This window comes from Sinohyriopsis cumingii, chromosome 10 (assembly GCF_028554795.1).
Source record: "Sinohyriopsis cumingii isolate HCF-2022 chromosome 10, ASM2855479v2, whole genome shotgun sequence".
Classification (NCBI taxonomy): Eukaryota; Metazoa; Mollusca; class Bivalvia; order Unionida; family Unionidae; genus Sinohyriopsis; species Sinohyriopsis cumingii.
In genome coordinates, this window is record NC_142970.1 from 95,457,268 (window position 1) to 95,478,197 (window position 20,930).

A 20,930-nucleotide genomic window follows, 5' to 3' on the forward strand; every position below is an offset into this window, starting at 1 on the left:
AGCGATTATTTCGCGGTGGTGTCATCGACTCCTACATTTACAAAGAACTCGTCGATGAACTCATCGATTAAAACAACGCAATTGAAATAACATGATTGTTCACAAACATCAGCGCAGACCTAGACAGGTCCGCATAGTTAACTCTTGATTGCCTGTATACAAATATATTCACGGCAATGGATTCGGCGACATCGTTAAAAGTTTTGTTACGCGAGTAGTCCCTAAAATAGGACCCGCAGCTAAGCAATTCGCGTCAAAAGCAATAGGAAAGATCGGCGAGACTGTCGTTTCTGGTATTGGTAATTTGGCCACTAAAGGCTTCGATTTTGTCAGAGGTAAAATATCAAATTTAACTCGTAAAAAAAAACAGCCCGTCAAATTACCTAGCACCAGTGAAATGCCCCCCGAGGTCAGCAAAGCTATAAACGACGCAGCAAATAAAAAAATAAATGAACTAGCACAGGAAGTTGCTAACACAAATCTAGCACAGGAAGTAGCGAACACAAGTTTTGTTTCGGGTAGCGGTCTTCGTTTTAGATGAAATTCTTATTAATAAATGTTCGCACAAGTGTCAAACGAAGTGTTCGACATGGACGAGCCAGTAGGTAGATATACATCCGTGCGAGATTTCCAGTATTTCTCGTACGACGCAGTTGAACCAAATACTGGAAATCGCTTGGAAATTCAAGTTCACGATACAACAAGATATTTTCTTCCATCTGAGGCATATATCGAAGTTGTTGGGGAAGTTGTTAAAACGGATGGTACCAATTATGGAGCAGATTTTAGAGTCGGATTTGTTAACAACGGTATTATGGCATTATTCAAGAGCACCACTTACATGATTGATGGAAGAGAAATTGAGTCAATTACCAACGATGTTGATTTGGCAACAACGATAATAGGCCTAGCTAGATACTCGGATGATTTTACTAGATCAGCTGGCCCTAGTATGATGTTTGCCAAGGATAATACTGATCGTCCCGAAAGTAGGCCGTTCCTTGTCAGACAACCCAACAATCGCGCCAATCCTGCTGTTCCCAATAATGATGTCGAAGATATGATCATTAAATCTTATCCTGATTATAATCTCGGATTTACCATGCGAAAGTCTATGCTAACACCAGGTAATAGAAGATTCTCTTGTGCTATCCCGTTATCCCATATATTCGGATTTTGTAGGCATTTCAGGAAAATTATCTACGGAGCAAAACATACCGTTACGTTTGTCAGAAAGGAAAATAGCAACGATGCTATCTGGCGAGAAGGTGCCGTCGATTACGCTACTGGCGTGATAGGTCCCAATGATGCCGCGCAAAATAACGGCATAGTAAGATTACTTAAATTTACCTTGTGGATGCCAGCGATAACTCCATCAATGATCGAAGAAGAAAAATTATTGTCATTTATGAACCAAGGCGGTAAATCTGTCATGTCATGGCTGACAACAACAACAGATTCCATAAACACCAATATTAATGGTGATTTTACTTGGCGTATTGCATCGCAGCAGGGTACCTCTGCACCTAGGCATATCTTTATCGCTTTTTTGCGTACCAATAGATATCATCAATTATACAGTCACATGATATTTGATCACATTGGAGCAACAAACGTATCGTTGAGGATAAACGGCCAACAAGAGCCATCCGAGGAAATATCGATTGATTTTGCCAACCATTCTATGGCTCGTGCGTATCATCGCTTGTTAAGTTTCATGGGTCGCGATCAAAATAACGATACGGGATTGCAAATATCGCAGCTAGATTTTAATAATTTTTATCCTATCTATTACTTTTCCCTGGAGCATCTTGATCTGGTAAAGCAATCTGTCGTTGATATCCATTTCAAAGCCAGAATTAACACAGGTGGACTTAATCACAATGCGATCGCGGTTATTCTCAGCGATAGAACAATGATCTTGGAAGGAATTAGTGGCAGAATGAGAATTATCGACGCACCTGTTGAGAAAATGTAACTTTGAAGATTTTCTAAATTTAGATTAAACGATTATTAATATGCCATACGAACACGTCAGCGTAACTGTGACCCCGGGTCAGATGAAAAAGCTCCAATCAGCGATATCAAAGCGATGTGGTTTGAAATTAACCTTGAAAAACGATCAAATTCAGGGCGGTCCTAACAAACTATCGCTAACTAGGGGTCAACGTGAACGTTTCACCAAAGCCAAATCAGCGAATTCCGGCGTTCATGTGAATCTTAGTATAGGTGCCATCAGAGACATGGTCAAAACGGGCGGAATTTTCCCTTTCCTAGCTGCTATTCCTGGATTATTATCCGGGGCTCTTCTGGCAATTGCAAAAGCGATAGGATTAGGTGCGGCCGGAGCTGTAGGCGACAAACTAGTACACAAAGTAATGGGAGGGCGATATGGTAAAAAAAAGGGAAGCGGCCTTTATCTAAGATGCCCCCCATACGGATCCGGCCTAAGATTAGCACAGCCTATTCAAATTTAGATTTATTCAACGAAGCAAAGAATAAAAAAATAAAATTTTTCAGAGGCGTATTTATGCGGGATCAACTACCAGAAAAACCAAACCCCACCGAGACAGGAATAATAAATCTCGATTCAAATACCGGCCCTGGCACACACTGGGTCGCCTACGCGATTAATCCTCGCGAAGTTGTTTACTTTGACTCGTACGGACTAGCTCCACCAAAAGAATTTATCGATTACATGTCAAAGTTAAATATTCCGATTTGGTATTCGACACTTCCAACGCAGACGTTAATGGATCCACCGATATGCGGCCCAGAATCAATTGATGTCCTCGACGCAATTTCAAAATCATCCGGTCCGTATCATAGAATTGTATTTGAATATGCCATAGATAAATATCATGGTTGATATTTACGGTAGATTTATCTACAGGAAGAAGGAAGCAGAAGTGACTGACGTCGATCTATCAAAATTCGCAACCAGGGATGATATTAATAATCTTCTATCGCTGTCAGAGGTAGATCCTGGCGAAGTTGCTATTTTTCAGAGCCGTGAAGGGAGATTACAAACAAGCAACGTCAAAATAACTGATATAATCAAGCGAGACGAATATAACGATCGCATTAATCAATTTACTAGCCTGTCAGATTCGGTATCAAAATCCATCGCTGATATCGCCGATATTATAGCGAAGTTGCCCCTGAAGGCTAATATCGCGGATGTGGAAAAAAAGGACAACGAGCTATCAGCAACGTTGCTTCTAAAGGCCGATAAAACATTATACGACGATCTTCAGGACAGAGTGACAAAAAGACTTAACAGGCTAAATAACGATCTTAAAAAACTCGACGATGCCTTAGCTAAATTTAGCAAAAAATTTGAGGAAGATATAAAAACATCCGTCGATAATATCTCCACCGCCGCAGACGAGCTTGCAAAGAAAAAAGCCGATCAAGCATCGCACGATGAACTTAGCGATAAAGTAAGAAAAATCAACGAGGATATTACTAATATTCTCGCCGATGTTACCGAAATAAATATCGTAATGAGTCAGAAAAGCGATAAAACATTACACGACGATCTCAGCGAGAAAACAAAAAAAATTAACGAGGATATTACTAAAATCAACGAGGAAATTAACGTGGTACGTGAATTGGCGCGTCAAAAAGTCGATACATTGGTATACGACGGAGAAATTCGAGATTTAAGTACGAAACTTCTTGACGCAACTACAAAAATTAGCGATATTAACACAAAAATATCGTCAATGAATCTTGGAATATTAGCGCGTATTTCGATACCAGCGGAGGTAGAAACAAAAAATATTAGTTGTCATGTACCATTTGTGGTAAAAATACAAGATGTTGAGTGGACACCTGAGAATAACACATTTAGCTTTACTTCGCCAATTACTGGTGTATATCGAGTATATATTATCTCCTTTATGACAAAATTCAATGTAATAATGGACGATATTTATGATCTTCGTGAATATTATCCTGGGTTTTTTGTTACTACTATATTTGAAAATACAACAAAAACCTTTAGGCTAGAACCACTAATTAGAACCATGATGATGGCCAATTGTCAAGTAATTTTCGAATATTTATCCAGAATACACGCAATTGGTTAGATAAACTAACTAATAAATGACCGCATCGGATTACCGATACAATCAGGCGCGTTTATGGCAGGATTCGCTAAAAAAGCTCCTCGACGAGTATCTGGTAAAAATAAAGAAATACCAGCGTAGGTTAGTTACCATCGATGTTGCCGTATACGCAGTGAGTGCAATAGTCGCCGGTGCAGGTATAATCTTATCCACGGTAACCACAATCGCGCCAATCGTAGTAACGATAATAATCTCATCGACAACGACAATCGCCGGTGTTCTCAATATTATCGCAAAAAAAATATCATCATGCACGAATGAAAAATTATCCCTGTACACGAGTAAACTATCCCAGGTCAACGAAGCGTATTCGAAATTATCATCGCTGCTTTCTGAGAGTCTCAACGACGGCGTTATATCCGATCTCGAATTTTCTGTGATGGTAAATATCTACTCTGAGATTGAACAAATGAATATCAATAATGTCGGAACTAACTCAAATCGTGACAAACACGACACCGCCGATAACAACGCTGATATCGGCAAGCTCAACCAGGCCAGAATTTAGTATCGATTTTCCAATACCAATTAGCGTCAAGGAAATTGCGCTGTCACAGTTACGCGTCTATAATAGCTGGCCCAATGTTAGGTCGAAATCATTCGGTAGATTATCATCGAATAATTCGCTTGTTTTTGCCAATAAAAACCGCCCCGATGGAACTCCCGATTGGATAGTCGTTGGCATACCAACAGGCAGTTACGAAATTGAGCAACTAGATAAGGAACTTACCAGTAGGATATCGAATATAACCGGCGATGCTAATCCAGGAATAAAAATATTAGCACACGAACCAACGTTGTCATCGATAATCGAAGTAAAATCGCCATATGTCGTCGATATTTACCAGTCATCGATTAGGCCAGTTCTAGGTTGGCCCGAAATCGCACCTCTGGCAAAACCAGAAAAATCTGATTTTATTATTCCAGGTTGGCACGAAGAAGCTCCTCCAGAACTACCGGAGCCAAAATAATCAGATTTTATCACCGACGAAGGATGGTACGGAAATATCAAACACAAGCCTCTGATCCACAATGCCATCAATCTCATGAATAGCCACAAATTTAACTTGGTGATGTTCGCTTTTACTTTTAGGGACGAAAGAATTCTCTCGTGGTTGCCTCTTCCCAAAATTCCCCCCGGTGTGAAAATCTTCGACGCTACCAGTATTAACAGGATAATATTTCCCATAGATGGTATCTTGGTAAGAAAAACCATCGACGAATTTATTCAAGAACATAAATTACAATTAAATTTATTGCGGGAATCCTTTCATGAATGCATCTTAAATAACTCAGGTTCATGTAGCGAAATTATCGAACGCGTGAAGATTTTAAATCAACTCGCGAATGATGTTGAATATTATCATGGTATGTTCATTCGGGCGATAATCGACGATATATCAATTGCCGATTATGTTCTTCCTATTAGCAAATTCGAGTTGATCAGAAATTCAGGAGAAAAACAAAAATTCATGAGAGTATTTGGATTAACCGAGGAAACGCTACCAAATTTCAAATTTCCCGATTATTATGTTGATAAAATGAGAAAATCCGTCGTTGATACCATCGATGATTTATTTCCGAAATTACATGCCGCGTGGACTTAAAAAATACAATCAGAATCGATTCTCAAACACAATAATGATCCTGCCGGGCAAGGGCGGCATATCTCGCCGGGTATCGTTAACATAACGGAGGTTATCGCGATTTATCTTCACGCGGACGTCATTGAAGGTAGCTACAACGTGGATTCGTCTGTGTCAGAGCAGGCACAGCAGGGATTTATCTTATATTCGTTTTCACCTAGCGCATCTCCGGGTTTTTTGATAATAAAAGAGCCAGTAAATCCGTTTTATCTGCGATGTCACAATCGATTATTGTCGAAGATAAATTTCAAACTGACGGATCAAAACGGAAATTTACTTGATATACGCGAAGAAACACTGAGTATCAACTTGCTGGTGAGATCGTAATCTTTCCGCCAAAGAAAAATGGCCAAAAAAATAAATAAAAACCAGGAAATTTTTCAAAATTAGTAAAAATTTTTAATTTTGATGGGGTAAATACCCGTCAAATTGAGTAATTTATATAATTTAGTAAATCTGTTGGGGTAAATACCCGTCAAATTGAGTAATTTATATAATTTTATGTTTTTGATGGGGTAAATGGTAGTCAGAAACAAGAAAATTGTACAATTTCAGTAAATAAATTGATTTAGTAAATAATGAAAAAAAGTAATAAAAATTAGAATCGGAGATTCTTGAAATTAAGAAATTTGTGTAATTTTATGTTTTTGATGGGGTAAATACCCAACAAATTGAGCAATTTACATAATTTCGTGAATCTGCTGGGGTAAATACCCAACAAATTGAGCAATTTATATAATTTCGTGAATCTGCTGGGGTAAATGGTAGTCAGAAACAAGAAAAATTGTACAATTTCAGTAAAATGAATAAAAAAAAATAATAAAAATTAGAATTGGAATCGAAGATTCTTAAGATTCTTGAAATTTTGTTTTTTTTTTGTGGCAAGAATGAAAATCAAAGATTTTTAAGAATCTTAAGAATCTTTGACGCTAATTTTACTTTCATCGACCAGCTTTTTTAGCTGCCTGACGCGCGAGCTGGTAATTTTTCTCGACTCGTATTCATCAGATAAACTCGATCTAACTTTTTCTACCAATGTCGATAATTTAACAAAATCCTCGATTTGATCATCACTGACAGTCGCAAGCGATTGATACATCGCAATCTGGATTTTCTTTATGAACTTGTATTCAGATGGTAGCGTGTACCTGTATTCGAGCTTTCCTTGGACGATCGTCTCAAATTCGGACCGGATTTTACCTGTGTCCAAATCTGAAGATAAATTTATGTTTTTGTTTTTCAAATTCTCGATAGCTTCGATGATGCTGTTTATATTATCCTCGTTCATTATATAAATTTTGTAATATTTAATTAATTTTTAGAAAAAATCCTGAAGAATCTCCGATTCCTTATTTTTAGTCTGAAATTATCGGAATATAGAAAAACTCGATCCATTCACCGAATTTATAGGAAAATGTTGCGTTGATTATTTTTTCCGCTGCAAATCGCACGGAATTCGAATGAATGCCAAAATGTTTTCCCACGGCATTCATCAACGTGAATACAAGTTCCTTGTTTGTTTCTTGGTTTATCGATTTGACAGCCTTGGCATATTTCGGACATTTACCGGTATCACCAAATTTAGTATTTTCACTCTGTGTCACCGCGCGGAGATTGGATATTTTATTATTGAGTTTATTTCCGTCGATATGGTCGATAACAAAGTCACCCTTGATAGGTCCATGAAAACTCTCGTACATAAACCGATGATTAAGATAACGTGTGCATCTTCGTTTTTTGTTTTTGCCAATGGTAAACCTAAAATAGCCCGATTTATCAACGTTGCCAACGTGATTCTTCGTTTTGATATGTCTGACGATACCATCCGATGATGATTCATATTCAATGATCGTTGGGTGAGATTTGAACTCGTGTGTCATTGTTGATTTTGGAATCGCTGATTTTGGATTCATATATAATATTTTATATGTCTAAATCGTTATTTGCCTTGAATCGATTAATATAATCTTCTTCGCATGTTATAACCGACAAGGATCTTTTTTCATAATATCGCCGCAATTCTCGATAATTTTTTCCTCCGCAGGCCAAACACAAACGAGTTTTCCCTCGCGTGCCAACTTGGCAAACTAAACATCGCTGTGGTCCTTTACTGCCACGCCGAATCGCATGTATATGAGCGCCGCAGTAATCGCCTCTACAGGATTTATCACAGAATTTTGTTGAGCCGATTAATATCCACTTGCATTGATTCATTATAATTTAAACATATGTTTAAAATATAATCATGGACACATTTGATCTTGATGAGGCAGAATATATTATACCTGAAGTTGACCGAGCGAAAAAAGAATTTTTCGATGATGGAGCTGTTCACACTTGGTCGACTTGGAAAACAAATTCTGTTGATGCTACGATGAATCTGGAGCGTGCTAAGAAAATAATCGAGCATATAAAAATTGAACACTCCGAATAGCGATTTATCTTTGGAATAAAATTTATCGCACAAATGCCCGACGATACTTGGATTATTCGCGATAAACGAGATCCTGTGCGTGGCGGTAAGAAAAATGTTGTTCTCGATAAAAACTCTAAGCATGGATTGTTACTTGGAATCGATGGCCCTTATTACGCTAGGGCATATCCATCTAGTGCAGTTGTTTATGGAATTTATCGGCTAAATAACAATCCGGATGTGAAAAATCTACCTGCGATGAAAGAATCACCGATGATAAATTGCGTGGCTGAGCGTGTTATCGAGCACATGAAAAACGCTCGACGTGGATCTGGTCTGACCCAGTTGAGGTTGGATAAAATTAACGCGTGGGCGAAGACTGTCGCTGATGGTGCATCGGTGGACGATGTAGCTGCGTTGAGTAAAAAACTTAAATTTCCTATTACCGTGAAAACGTTATCGGGAGAAATATTATACTCGTCGCCGTATAAATCTCGAGGAGCGCCAATCGAAATTGTCGATCACAATTCACATGCGTGGTCGCAGTCGGTAATGATATTTCCGCGGGATCGTGTGGTTAAATTTTATCCCACGGAAAAATCTACGGAATTTTCTGCGGAGAATAATAATTCCGATGCCATGTTCAGATTTATCAAAAAATTAAGTGCATCTGATCCAATATCGATATGGTTATTCTCGAGCAAAGAAAGATACGACCAATTTATTTTGCCATGCGGTGATATTTACCGGGATGAAATATTACACGAGTCGATGAGGAAACTCGCGGTGAAATATTCGTCGAATCCCGATCAGTTGCTAACGAATTGCTTTACAGTTCCGTCTGTTGCTGCTCACGCTGCTAGGGAGAAAAACTCATGGAAGCCTACAAGGAACGAATTTCTCGCTGATATTCAACTTAGTTGTATCGAATACAGCCATGGCAGATTGTGGAATACCAAGTACGATTTCGAAGATATGATTTCCGTTGACATGAGCGCATGTTATCCTGGAAGTTTTCTTGGATATGGCGATTGTGCAGATTATTTTGCTAAATTCGGCCATCCTACCAGCGAGATGACAAGAGTAGCGATTAACGGGCCGTTGCCTGATTTTGCCATGACCGGATTCGCTTGTGTTACTTCGTTCGAGTTTGCTGAAAATTTACATAAAATTTGTTATATTTGGTTTGGTAGGCATTTCTCCCAGCGTCATTGGGTTCCTACGGTGTTATTGAGATATATGCTGGATTCGTCGATGTTAGTATCGTTGATGGTGAGCGAGGCGATTATATCCTACAGAAAACAGATCGAGGTGTGGCTACCGACGGATTGTGACAACGCGAAAGATATAGGAAGAAAAATAATTGGTAAATTTACTCAAGGTGGATCCGTTGACCACAAACATCGACACGCTAGATTATTTATCAACGACGCCGAGATGGATTTTATAATCGCCGATACGGTATCACGAGGAATATTCTGCAAGAGAGAGAATATTATTATTGATGGAGAAAAGTTAGGTACCGTAATTAGCTACCTTGACGGAGAATCAGCACAATATACGCATTTACGATCATCGATGCTCGCTTATGTTAGTATAAATTTGCTCTCGATGATAAATAAATTTTCTGATATCGCGGTAAGAGTCGCGACGGATTCGTTCTATATCGATAAAAAATACCAGTGTAGGCTGGAAAATTTAATCACCAATGGTAGCTCCTGGGGAACTTGGAGGATAAAAAATGAAGATATTCTAGATTATTGCGAAGACGCCGATGTTGAAGATCGCGATGAATTTCATCGAGGTAAATTTGGAGAATCTTCCAAGGCTGCATCTGCATTTGACCCAATTTCACGCAGCAAATTCATTTACCTAAATGGTCCTGGTGGTAGCGGTAAAACAACGCGAGTAATAAACTTATTTGCGAACTCCGATATGATTGTATTGACTCCGACTCACAGATTAGCACGAGAAATAAAGCAACGCGGTGTTAATTCTTGCACGTATCACAGTTATTTCAAATACAGCGGTGGATCATGGGACTCGGCACGCATGGGAAACAAATATATCAACAAAATCATAATATTCGATGAAATTTGCACAGTAAATTTAGATATTTTAAAATCGATCTTGACTTGGCTGGAAGGGAAAAATACCGCTGTGATAATGTGCGGCGATCACGGCCAACCTAATCCTATCGATGGTGAATCGCCTCACGAATGGCTCAGAAGCTTCGTTGATTATTACGAGGAAATCGACGCCGATTATAGATCGACTGATATTTTACTGACCGAATTTAAGAAATTGATTCGATTACAACCGAATAAGATTCAGTGTGACATTATGAGAAGAATAATCGACGAGACTCCGATGAGCGATTTTCTAAATTTGTGGCGTCCCGATCATTTGATCGTTGCTAGTAGGAAAATTATTCGTGATATTATCCAGGAAATGCTATTCAAGCTGCACTGTGAGAAATTTCCAACGTTGCAGGTACCGTTATGCTATAGGCCCGCTAATACTAGGAAACAAAATATTAATATTATTTTACCATGCGGAAAGGAAAAGATTTTGGTCTTGAATGATGTTATCTTCGTTGATATTAATCTTGTCAATGACGCGATAAATGCAGAAAAATCACCGTGGAAACTAGGATACGCAACAACGATACATTCATCACAGGGATTAACCGTAGATGGTCAAGTTTGGATCGTCGATGATAGAATTTCTTGGTCAAATCTAGTATATTTGGCCGTGTCGAGAGTAAGAAAATTATCTCAGCTAGGACGAATTCGAGTAAATCATATAAGTGACGCTGGTGGTAGTTGAGTATCTTCTGGTACTATTTGTAATTCTTCTTTGGTAAATCCGCGTTGAGGCACTAACGAATCTAGGATATAAATAGCTGGTCTTCCTGACGATCTTGTTACGGCGGATATTTTGTGAGTTGTAACGCTCCAGGTTGGGTCGGTTGCTCTTTTTCTGCCTCCTTCAGCCTCGCCTTCTTTATACAAATATCTGACTGTGACGCTACCTAGTACAGGCTGAATTGTGGAATCTCACTTTAGGGGTATATTCGATTTTGTAATTGCAATTACGGGTTTCATTGCTATCGTTCGAGTTACTTCGTTATTTAACGCGTTGATTACTTGAGGCAATCTTGATACCCAATCGTGAGATCGATTATTCTGAATAAATTCACGCGCGTATTGGTATCCGAATAATCGTTCTGCAAGCGTTTTATTGAATCTTTCGACGATAGCTTGATTGTGATGAACACCTACAATACCGCGACGGATTTTGACATTATTCTTTTTCATCAATGAAGTAACCGCACCAAGAAATTCTCGACCCGGATCAACCTGAAGAAGATTCGACCATGTTAACGGAGATCGAGAATAAATTTCGTTAAATGCCTTTGCAATTTCTGTTGCTGTTTTATTCGATAATGGCTCTGCTTCTTTATACCTGCTAGCGATATCAACGACTGTCAGGACATATTTATATGTGACTCCTTCGACGGTATCGTGAGGAAGAAACATAAGATCCGCTTGATGAACCTCATTAGGGACACTGACAGTGAAACTCGCGTATGGTATTTTTTTAGGCGGAGGAAGATATATTTGCCAGATTGCCTGTTTTGATAGCCATGATTCAGCGACAGATTGTTTTACTTTAGCGGCTTTGGCGAGTTTGGCAATTGCTGATTTTCCTCGCCAAAATCTACGCGGAGAATAATATATTTGCTCCATTATTATTTACCAGCACCGAATACTAATTTGCCTTTCATTGCGCCAAGTTGCTAATTTCTCTTTGAAACTTTTGTCAGGAATTGCGTTTAGTGCGTGAATTAACTTGATATCAGCGAGATGCCTTTGCTGTAAATCTCCACTGCGATACGTGAGATCGTGATCATAGCAAGCTTCATCGATCGCGTTTACTGGATCTTCACCCTGAAATGGTTGGTTATTATCGTCGAGTCTGATATCGAGCCTCGTTCCGGGTCCACAATAATTGTATCCTGGCAGATGCTTTTCTCCGGGATATTTTGCCCAGGGAGTTCCGGGTAGATTTGACAAGGAGGCGGCAATGTCTCCTCCGGTTCTTCTAGTTTTTTTTTTACAAATCTAAACTTGCGCGTCTTACAAACTTCGCATTCTCCTGAGATCGCATTCCTGTTGTTACATGTGACGATTTCAGTCGGATTTATCGTAGCTGTGTGCGTGCGGCACTTAACACAATATAGATCCATGTATTCTAGTAACATGAATGTAATTGATTTTTCGGCCACGAAACGACGCGAGCAGATAAAACATCACGCGGTATTACCGAATTCGATTAGAATGATAATAATTGGCCCATCTGGATCTGGTAAGACGCAGTTGTTATTGAATTTGATCATGCGATGGCTAAAATGGGACAAATTGTATTTGGTTGCACCATCCGTTGACAATCAACGTTGTTATCAAGTGCTAAAAGAATTTAGCGACAATACCGATGAAGGCACAATCGAATTCATCACAGACATCAATGAAGCTCCATCCGTGGAGAATTTAGACGGCGATGTTAATAATCTTGTTGTATTCGACGATGTTATGCTGGACAAGCAGACCAACCCGGCTAGGATATTCTCGCGTGGCAGACACAAGAACACCGATGTTATTTACGTAACACAGAGATATACGCAGATTCCCAAGGTGATTAGGGACAATTGCAACATTTTATCGGTATTCAATGGCGTGGACACGCACACGCTGAGAAATATTCATCAGACCTGGTGTAACGGCGACATGGATATAAACAAATTTAAAAATTTGTTCAGCCGCGCTCAGGCAACACCGCACGGTTTCATCACGATAAATCTTCACGATCCACGCAGTCGGTATCGAATTGGTCTCGATCAAATTTATTCATGAAATTGCAGCCCCCAATGACAACAAAAAAATTAACACAAAAAACTTATCCCAGGAGAACTCTCCGTAATTTATTTTTCCTGTCTCGGGTGCTATATTTACTAACACACCGGCGCGACTACCCGATGCACTTAGTCTGAAATGCATGAAATTTGATCTCCGTAGAAGGCTTTATTTTTGAAATCTGAGGTTTCTACGGAGAAAGTTCGCGTAGGAAGCTTTATTTGGTCTGGAATGGAAGGTCTGTAGAACTTCCCTGCTGCTCCCCACACCCCACACCCCAACCTAAATGTCCAAATATGAAAAATGGGGTTTGGAATATTCGGAGGAAACTCAGATTAGAAAACAGACTGCTATTCATTTTAAGTCAAATTTGTAGTCCAGATTGTTGAATCTCGGAGCTGAAATGAGAAATTTTCGTCCCTTGTATTATATATTAAAAAACAATACGAGCCCCTGTATCAATAGAGGTTTGGGGACTGGTTTAACAAATTACAAGAAGACAAGTTGATTTTACAGAAAATTCAGTCCTTGTTTATACAACAATATATAATTTTGAAGGTCTTGTATCAAAATTTAAATCAATCCTTTTGAAATGTTTTTTTTTAAATGATGGATTTTAACCAGATCGTCTTAAGGAGATTAGGTTGGGATATTAATGGCACAGATAAATTTAGGGATAAACTCATTTCATTACAATACAAGATTCTAATTATTTGCGTTTATTGTTTTTTTTTAAACTGTAATAGGAAATGCTATTTTCTATGAGATTCATATATATATATATATAGAATTCTTTAAATTAAATGTTTGAAAGGAAACAAAACATAATTTATGTTCATTATGTTGTTCCCACTTAGCAACATAATGCAGCAAATAATGTCAGAATTTTTATTCAGTACATTGAAATGACTTTACATGCCAGTTTGTAGGAATATGATCATACTTGTTTCGTGTGATACATTTTGTGATTTTGTACATGATCATCTTTTCTGACTTCAACGTTTTTGGGGAGCCTTGAATGAGAAACAACTTTAGATTTAGAAAATGCATGTTTTATAATCTATAATGTTATTTAATTCCATTCAGTAATGGTCATATGTGAACCTTGAAAAAAGTAATTTCATCCTGTAAAAAACCTGGAAATGACCTGGAAATTTATCTTTAGATAAGCGTGGGAAACATGTAAGAGGTGACTGAAGGTGTAATATTTCATGGTGGTTGAGTGGACTTGTGACTGAAAGTGTGTGGGTTCATAACTACATTAGATATGTGACTTGTGACTGAAAGTGTATGGATTCAAATTTTACCATCAGATTGGTGACTTGTGACTACAAGTGTGTGTTCATTACATCAGATCTGTGCAGGCTGGATACCATGCTGTGTTATTGGGCAAGGCATTCTACTTCAGTAGCTTTTTACTGGGCTGTTTCATTGGGCAAGGCACTCTACTTCAGTACCTTTTTACTGTGATGTTTCATTGGTCATGGCACTCTACTTCAGTACCTTTTTACTGGGCTGTTTCACTGGGCATGGCACTCTACTTCAGTACCTTTTTACTGGGGGGTTTCATTGGGCATGGCACTCTACTTCAGTACCTTTATACTGGGCTGTTTCACTGAGCATGGCACTCTACTTCAGTACCTTTTTACTGGGCTGTTTCACTGGGAATGGCACTCTACTTCACTACATTTTTACTGGGCTGTTTCACTGGGCATGGCATTCTACTTCAGTAGCTTCTTACTGGGCTGTTTCACTGGGTATGGCACTCTACTTCAGTAGCTTCTTACTGGGCTGTTTCACTGGGCATGGCACTCTACTTCATTACCTTTTTACTGGGCTGTTTCATTGGGCATGACACTCTACTTCAATAACTTCTTACTGTGTTGTGTCTTTAGGCATGACACTCTACTTCAGTAACTTCTTACTGTGTTGTGTCTTTATGCATGACACTCTACTTCAATAACTTCTTACTGTGTTGTGTCTTTAGGCATGACACTCTACTTCAGTAACTTCTTGCTGTGTTGTGTCTTTAGGCATGACACTCTACTTCAATAACTTCTTGCTGTGTTGTGTCTTTAGGCATGACATTCTACTTCAGTAACTTCTTACTGTGTTGTGTCTTTAGGCATGACATTCTACTTCAGTAACTTCTTGCTGTGTTGTGTCTTTAGGCATGACACTCTACTTCAATAACTTCTTGCTGTGTTGTGTCTTTAGGCATGACATTCTACTTCAGTAACTTCTTACTGTGTTGTGTCTTTATGCATGACACTCTACTTCAATAACTTCTTACTGTGTTGTGTTCTTAGGCATGACACTCTACTTCAGTAACTTCTTATTGTGTTGTGTCTTTAAGCATGACACTCTACTTCAGTAACTTCTTGCTGTGTTGTGTCTTTAGGCATGACATTCTACTTCAGTAACTTCTTGCTGTGTTGTGTCTTTAGGCATGACACTCTACTTCAATAACTTCTTGCTGTGTTGTGTCTTTAGGCATGACATTCTACTTCAGTAACTTCTTACTGTGTTGTGTCTTTAGGCATGACATTCTACTTCAGTAGCTTCTTACTGGGCTGTTTCACTGGGCATGGCACTCTACTTCATTACCTTTTTACTGGGCTGTTTCATTGGGCATGACACTCTACTTCAATAACTTCTTGCTGTGTTGTGTCTTTAGGCATGACACTCTACTTCAGTAACTTCTTGCTGTGTTGTGTCTTTAGGCATGACATTCTACTTCAGTAACTTCTTGCTGTGTTGTGTCTTTAGGCATGACACTCTACTTCAATAACTTCTTGCTGTGTTGTGTCTTTAGGCATGACATTCTACTTCAGTAACTTCTTACTGTGTTGTGTCTTTATGCATGACACTCTACTTCAATAACTTCTTACTGTGTTGTGTTCTTAGGCATGACACTCTACTTCAGTAACTTCTTATTGTGTTGTGTCTTTAAGCATGACACTCTACTTCAGTAACTTCTTGCTGTGTTGTGTCTTTAGGCATGACATTCTACTTCAGTAACTTCTTGCTGTGTTGTGTCTTTAGGCATGACACTCTACTTCAATAACTTCTTGCTGTGTTGTGTCTTTAGGCATGACATTCTACTTCAGTAACTTCTTACTGTGTTGTGTCTTTAGGCATGACACTCTACTTCAATAACTTCTTGCTGTGTTGTGTCTTTAGGCATGACACTCTACTTCAATAACTTCTTGCTGTGTTGTGTCTTTAGGCATGACATTCTACTTCAGTAACTTCTTACTGTGTTGTGTCTTTAGGCATGACACTCTACTTCAATAACTTCTTGCTGTGTTGTGTCTTTAGGCATGACATTCTACTTCAGTAACTTCTTGCTGTGTTGTGTCTTTAGGCATGACACTCTACTTCAATAACTTCTTGCTGTGTTGTGTCTTTAGGCATGACATTCTACTTCAGTAACTTCTTACTGTGTTGTGTCTTTAGGCATGACATTCTACTTCAGTAACTTCTTACTGTGTTGTGTCTTTAGGCATGACACTCTACTTCAATAACTTCTTACTGTGTTGTTTCTTTAGGCATGACACTTACTTCAGTAACTTCTTACTGTGTTGTGTCTTTAAGCATGACACTCTACTTCAGTAACTTCTTGCTGTGTTGTGTCTTTAGGCATGACATTCTACTTCAGTAACTTCTTACTGTGTTGTGTCTTTAGGCATGACATTCTACTTCAGTAACTTCTTACTGTGTTGTGTCTTTAGGCATGACACTCTACTTCAATAACTTCTTACTGTGTTGTTTCTTTAGGCATGACACTTACTTCAGTAACTTCTTACTGTGTTGTGTCTTTAAGCATGACACTCTACTTCAGTAACTTCTTGCTGTGTTGTGTCTTTAGGCATGACACTCTACTTCAATAACTTCTTGCTGTGTTGTGTCTTTAGGCATGACATTCTACTTCAGTAACTTCTTGCTGTGTTGTGTCTTTAGGCATGACACTCTACTTCAATAACTTCTTGCTGTGTTGTGTCTTTAGGCATGACATTCTACTTCAGTAACTTCTTACTGTGTTGTGTCTTTAGGCATGACACTCTACTTCAATAACTTCTTACTGTGTTGTTTCTTTAGGCATGACACTTACTTCAGTAACTTCTTACTGTGTTGTGTCTTTAGGCATGACACTTACTTCAGTAACTTCTTACTGTTTTGTGTCTTTAGGCATGACACTCTACTCCAGTAGCTTTTTACTGGGCTGTCTCATTTGGCCATGCACTCTGCTTCAGTTACTTCTTACTGTGTTGTGTCTTTGGGCAAGGCATTCTACTCCAGTAGCTTCAACACTAAATAACCTACTTGTGTTTCTGACCGTACAACACCATACACCTTTACAAAGTGCATTTCAGTCAATAAAATGAATACAATTCCATTCATACAGTTTTTATCAAAATTTGATCATCTTCCAGGAAAGGTTATGATATGGGATTAGTACAGAAGATCTTGCAATAGTATTAAGTGGATATGATTTTTTTAAAACAAGTAATACCTCAAAGGGAATTGTTTTTGAGAGCCAAAATCTTTTCCTCACACATGCACACATACATGATGGCTGATGCCATACACTTAACACAAAGTATCACCCCATGACCTTAAAAATAGTGTCACAATCACGATGGCCAGAACCTAATCAGCTCTTGGAACCACTCAACGGATATAACTATCCAGTTCGGTCTGGATTGGCTTAATTGATTTTGATATATCTTGCTTGCAAGCTAATTGTAATGGATGGACAGATTGACCAAATAGACATCATAAAACCATACTTTCATAGACTTTGATGTATTTATCCATAATGTTGTTATATAAATTATCATACATTATTTTGGAGTATAGAAATAAATGTAGCTTCCATCCCCTTTATTCGACAGCAATAGCCCAGTATAATGGAACAGTAACTTTACCCAGGATAGCAGACATGTATGAAACTCTCGGTCGATTCCTAAAGGATCTCGGTCATCTTAATCAGGTAATGTAAAACTCGTATATGCTTTAAAAATAATAACTGTCACCGTTTGTAATTATTTTTATATGTTTAATTGTATACAGTAGTTTATGCACACACAAAAAATAAAAATTCAATTGATTTTGATCGTTGTTTTCATTTTTGTTGTCATAGTAATACTAGCAGTATCATAGTTTGTTTGTAAAATCTAATATGAATGATATTCCAGGCATTTTTTTTTTTTAATTTAAAGCAATATAGGTTCTCCCAAAATTGAGTATTTTCACCCAATAATAATAATAATAATAATAATGATTATAATGAAAGGAAATAAGATAATGTGTGAAAATGTTCTTACCAGACTAATTCCACATCTATGGTTTCTCGAAGTATTATTTTTTTTGTTGCATCACTAGGAAAGCAACAGAGTTTGCAAGAATTGACTGTAACACAAATTACACAGGCATTGTAAGATAGCATTGATAGAAAATGTCTTATGAACTACATCACTTACTCACTATCTCAGTATTTGGACATGTATAACTTAATTTACATAACTGTTTATTATGGTTGAATCAAGATGAACATTTACAAATATCAAGGTTTTAATGTTCCGATTTATAATAATTTATTATTTAATGATAGACTTGAAATATTGACTAAAATTTAATTATATTCATATGGGTTGACTTCAAACAGAACCTTGAAAAACACTCACTCAATGTCTTCACAATCAAACTTGCACTTATTAATATTATTATTATTAGTATTAGTATTATCAATATAAATATTATTATTAATATTATTGTCGTTGTTATTATTATTATTATTCCATGATTTACTATTTCTATTGAACTGTATAGAGTATTATTATTTTGATAATGTCTGCAGAAAACACTTGACCTCTCTAGATCATGAAAACAGGGTTCCCATAATAGTGTGGAATTCTGGAAAAGGTCTAAAATTCGAAAATTACATTTCCAGGTCTTGAAAATGTCTGGAAAAATTGAAAAATGGCTAAAATGTCTTGAAAGCATCTCATATTTTTGCAATTACAACCATCTTAGTCAGAAACTGGTAACATGATGGCTCTTTTGTGTTTGGGAGATGTTTTGGTATATAAATTCAGAGCTCTTGAGGTCTGGAAATTTGGGGGTGGATTTGGAAAAGGTCTGGAATCGTCTTTTTTTTTTAAATCTGTTGCAGAAACCCAGGAGAAAATACTGTCTTTATAAAATTTAACTGATTAGGCAAATATTTAAACTAAAGTTGCTGATTTTAAAATATAAAAAGGAATGAGCAAGTTTCCTGAAAGGTTTAGATTATACAGATGCATTCAGAACTCACTTTTAGACCTGTCCAAAATTTGCTCTAGAAACTTTATTTCACCTGGCAAATATTTATAAAGACATCATATAATGAAATGAATGTAAATTGCCCATTTGTGGACAAATAATAGATGAAAGAAATATGTTTTCTTTGTGTACTCCCTTATATGGACTTCATAGTAGAATAGTGAAACACAGAACTCTTAGCACGATGCTAGGAAATGCGACCAGGTCCTAGTGCAGACACTGACAAGCACTCTGATACTCCACTGCAGAATTCTACACCTGTTGGGGAAGATTCACCCATTCACTAGTAACAGCCACAGGAAAAAATTTGCAACCACACACTCACAGGGACAACTGTACTTTTAATTAAAGACCTATATTACCTAGAGTATTACCTAAGTGTGCATGCATCAGATACATCTAAATGGTCAAAATATGCAATCCCAGAAAAATATTTAGCTTTAAAATTTCTGTTACCATAAAGTGAGATAACTACAGTAGTGTTCCAAAAGTAACAAACCTGGAAATGAGGCTGGTAACAACGATTGAGTTACCTATTGATTCATGACATTGTGAATTTAATAGAGTTTAAAAGGATGATTTATGATGAATTTATATGTGAATGTGAAATATAACCATGAGTCATACCAAGGTCCATATCAACCCAGCAGTTCAGGTCCTTTCCCAAATCTATGGTGAGAGCCATCTTAGCATTGTGTTTCAGGTTCAATAATAAAGACAGTCCATACCCAAACTATTGTCCTCTTCATAAGTAACTACAGTATTACTTTAATTGCGTTGAATGATCTTTTCCTTTATTCACTCTATATGTCCCAAATGCAGTATACCTGATATGATGTCATTCACTGATATAAGCAGTAGGGGTGAAACGATACATCTGTGCTGCATTTTGATACAATTCATGATATGCAGCCTGTGATATGATATATATCAATACACGATATGCAGCCTGTGATACGATACATATCGATACACATATGAACTTTATGGTCTTTCCATCTTTGGAAGATAACTAGTGCCCTTTCATGTATGTTGACATTCTGGTTGTATTTCCAGTATGCAGACTACAGGTAGATATATTGTTATTATTTATTTGTATGCAATGATAAGAAGATAACAACAATACTTTCAGACTACATGTACCTACTGGAGTGAGTTTTATCCAGTGTTTTAGGCCATTTAATGGTGGCTCCATTTTAACTCCCCTTGTTTTGTACAACATAAATGATTTGAAAACATATTACCAGTTTCATGTCTTAATCACACTTGAAAGAGATTACGATGTTATCTTCAAAACAGAAGAAATAATGCAATTTCATCGTGCAAAGAAAATCTCATATAGGACAAATCGGGGCATGGGAATAAGGTTGAATACCAACAAAATCTGTCACATTTTATTTCCTGCATATGCAAAAGACTGCTGCAGCCTCAGGTACTTGTGTTTGTTAGTAAAGAAGGAGAACTATTGAGTACACCTAGTCCTATTCTACAATTT

At 37.6% G+C, this 20,930-nt stretch overlaps 1 protein-coding gene across 2 annotated transcripts in view; it reads left to right on the plus strand.

Annotated features, from left to right (window-relative positions):
* LOC149790607 (nephrocystin-3-like) overlaps positions 1 to 20,930 on the plus strand; it is a 129,222-nt gene that overhangs the window by 70,960 nt on the left and 37,332 nt on the right. For both annotated transcript variants that reach the window (XM_089972710.1, XM_089972711.1), the window contains exon 22: positions 18,007 to 18,104. In XM_089972710.1, coding sequence (XP_089828836.1) covers positions 18,007 to 18,104 — 98 coding nt within the window. The remainder of the gene's footprint in view (positions 1 to 18,006; positions 18,105 to 20,930) is intronic.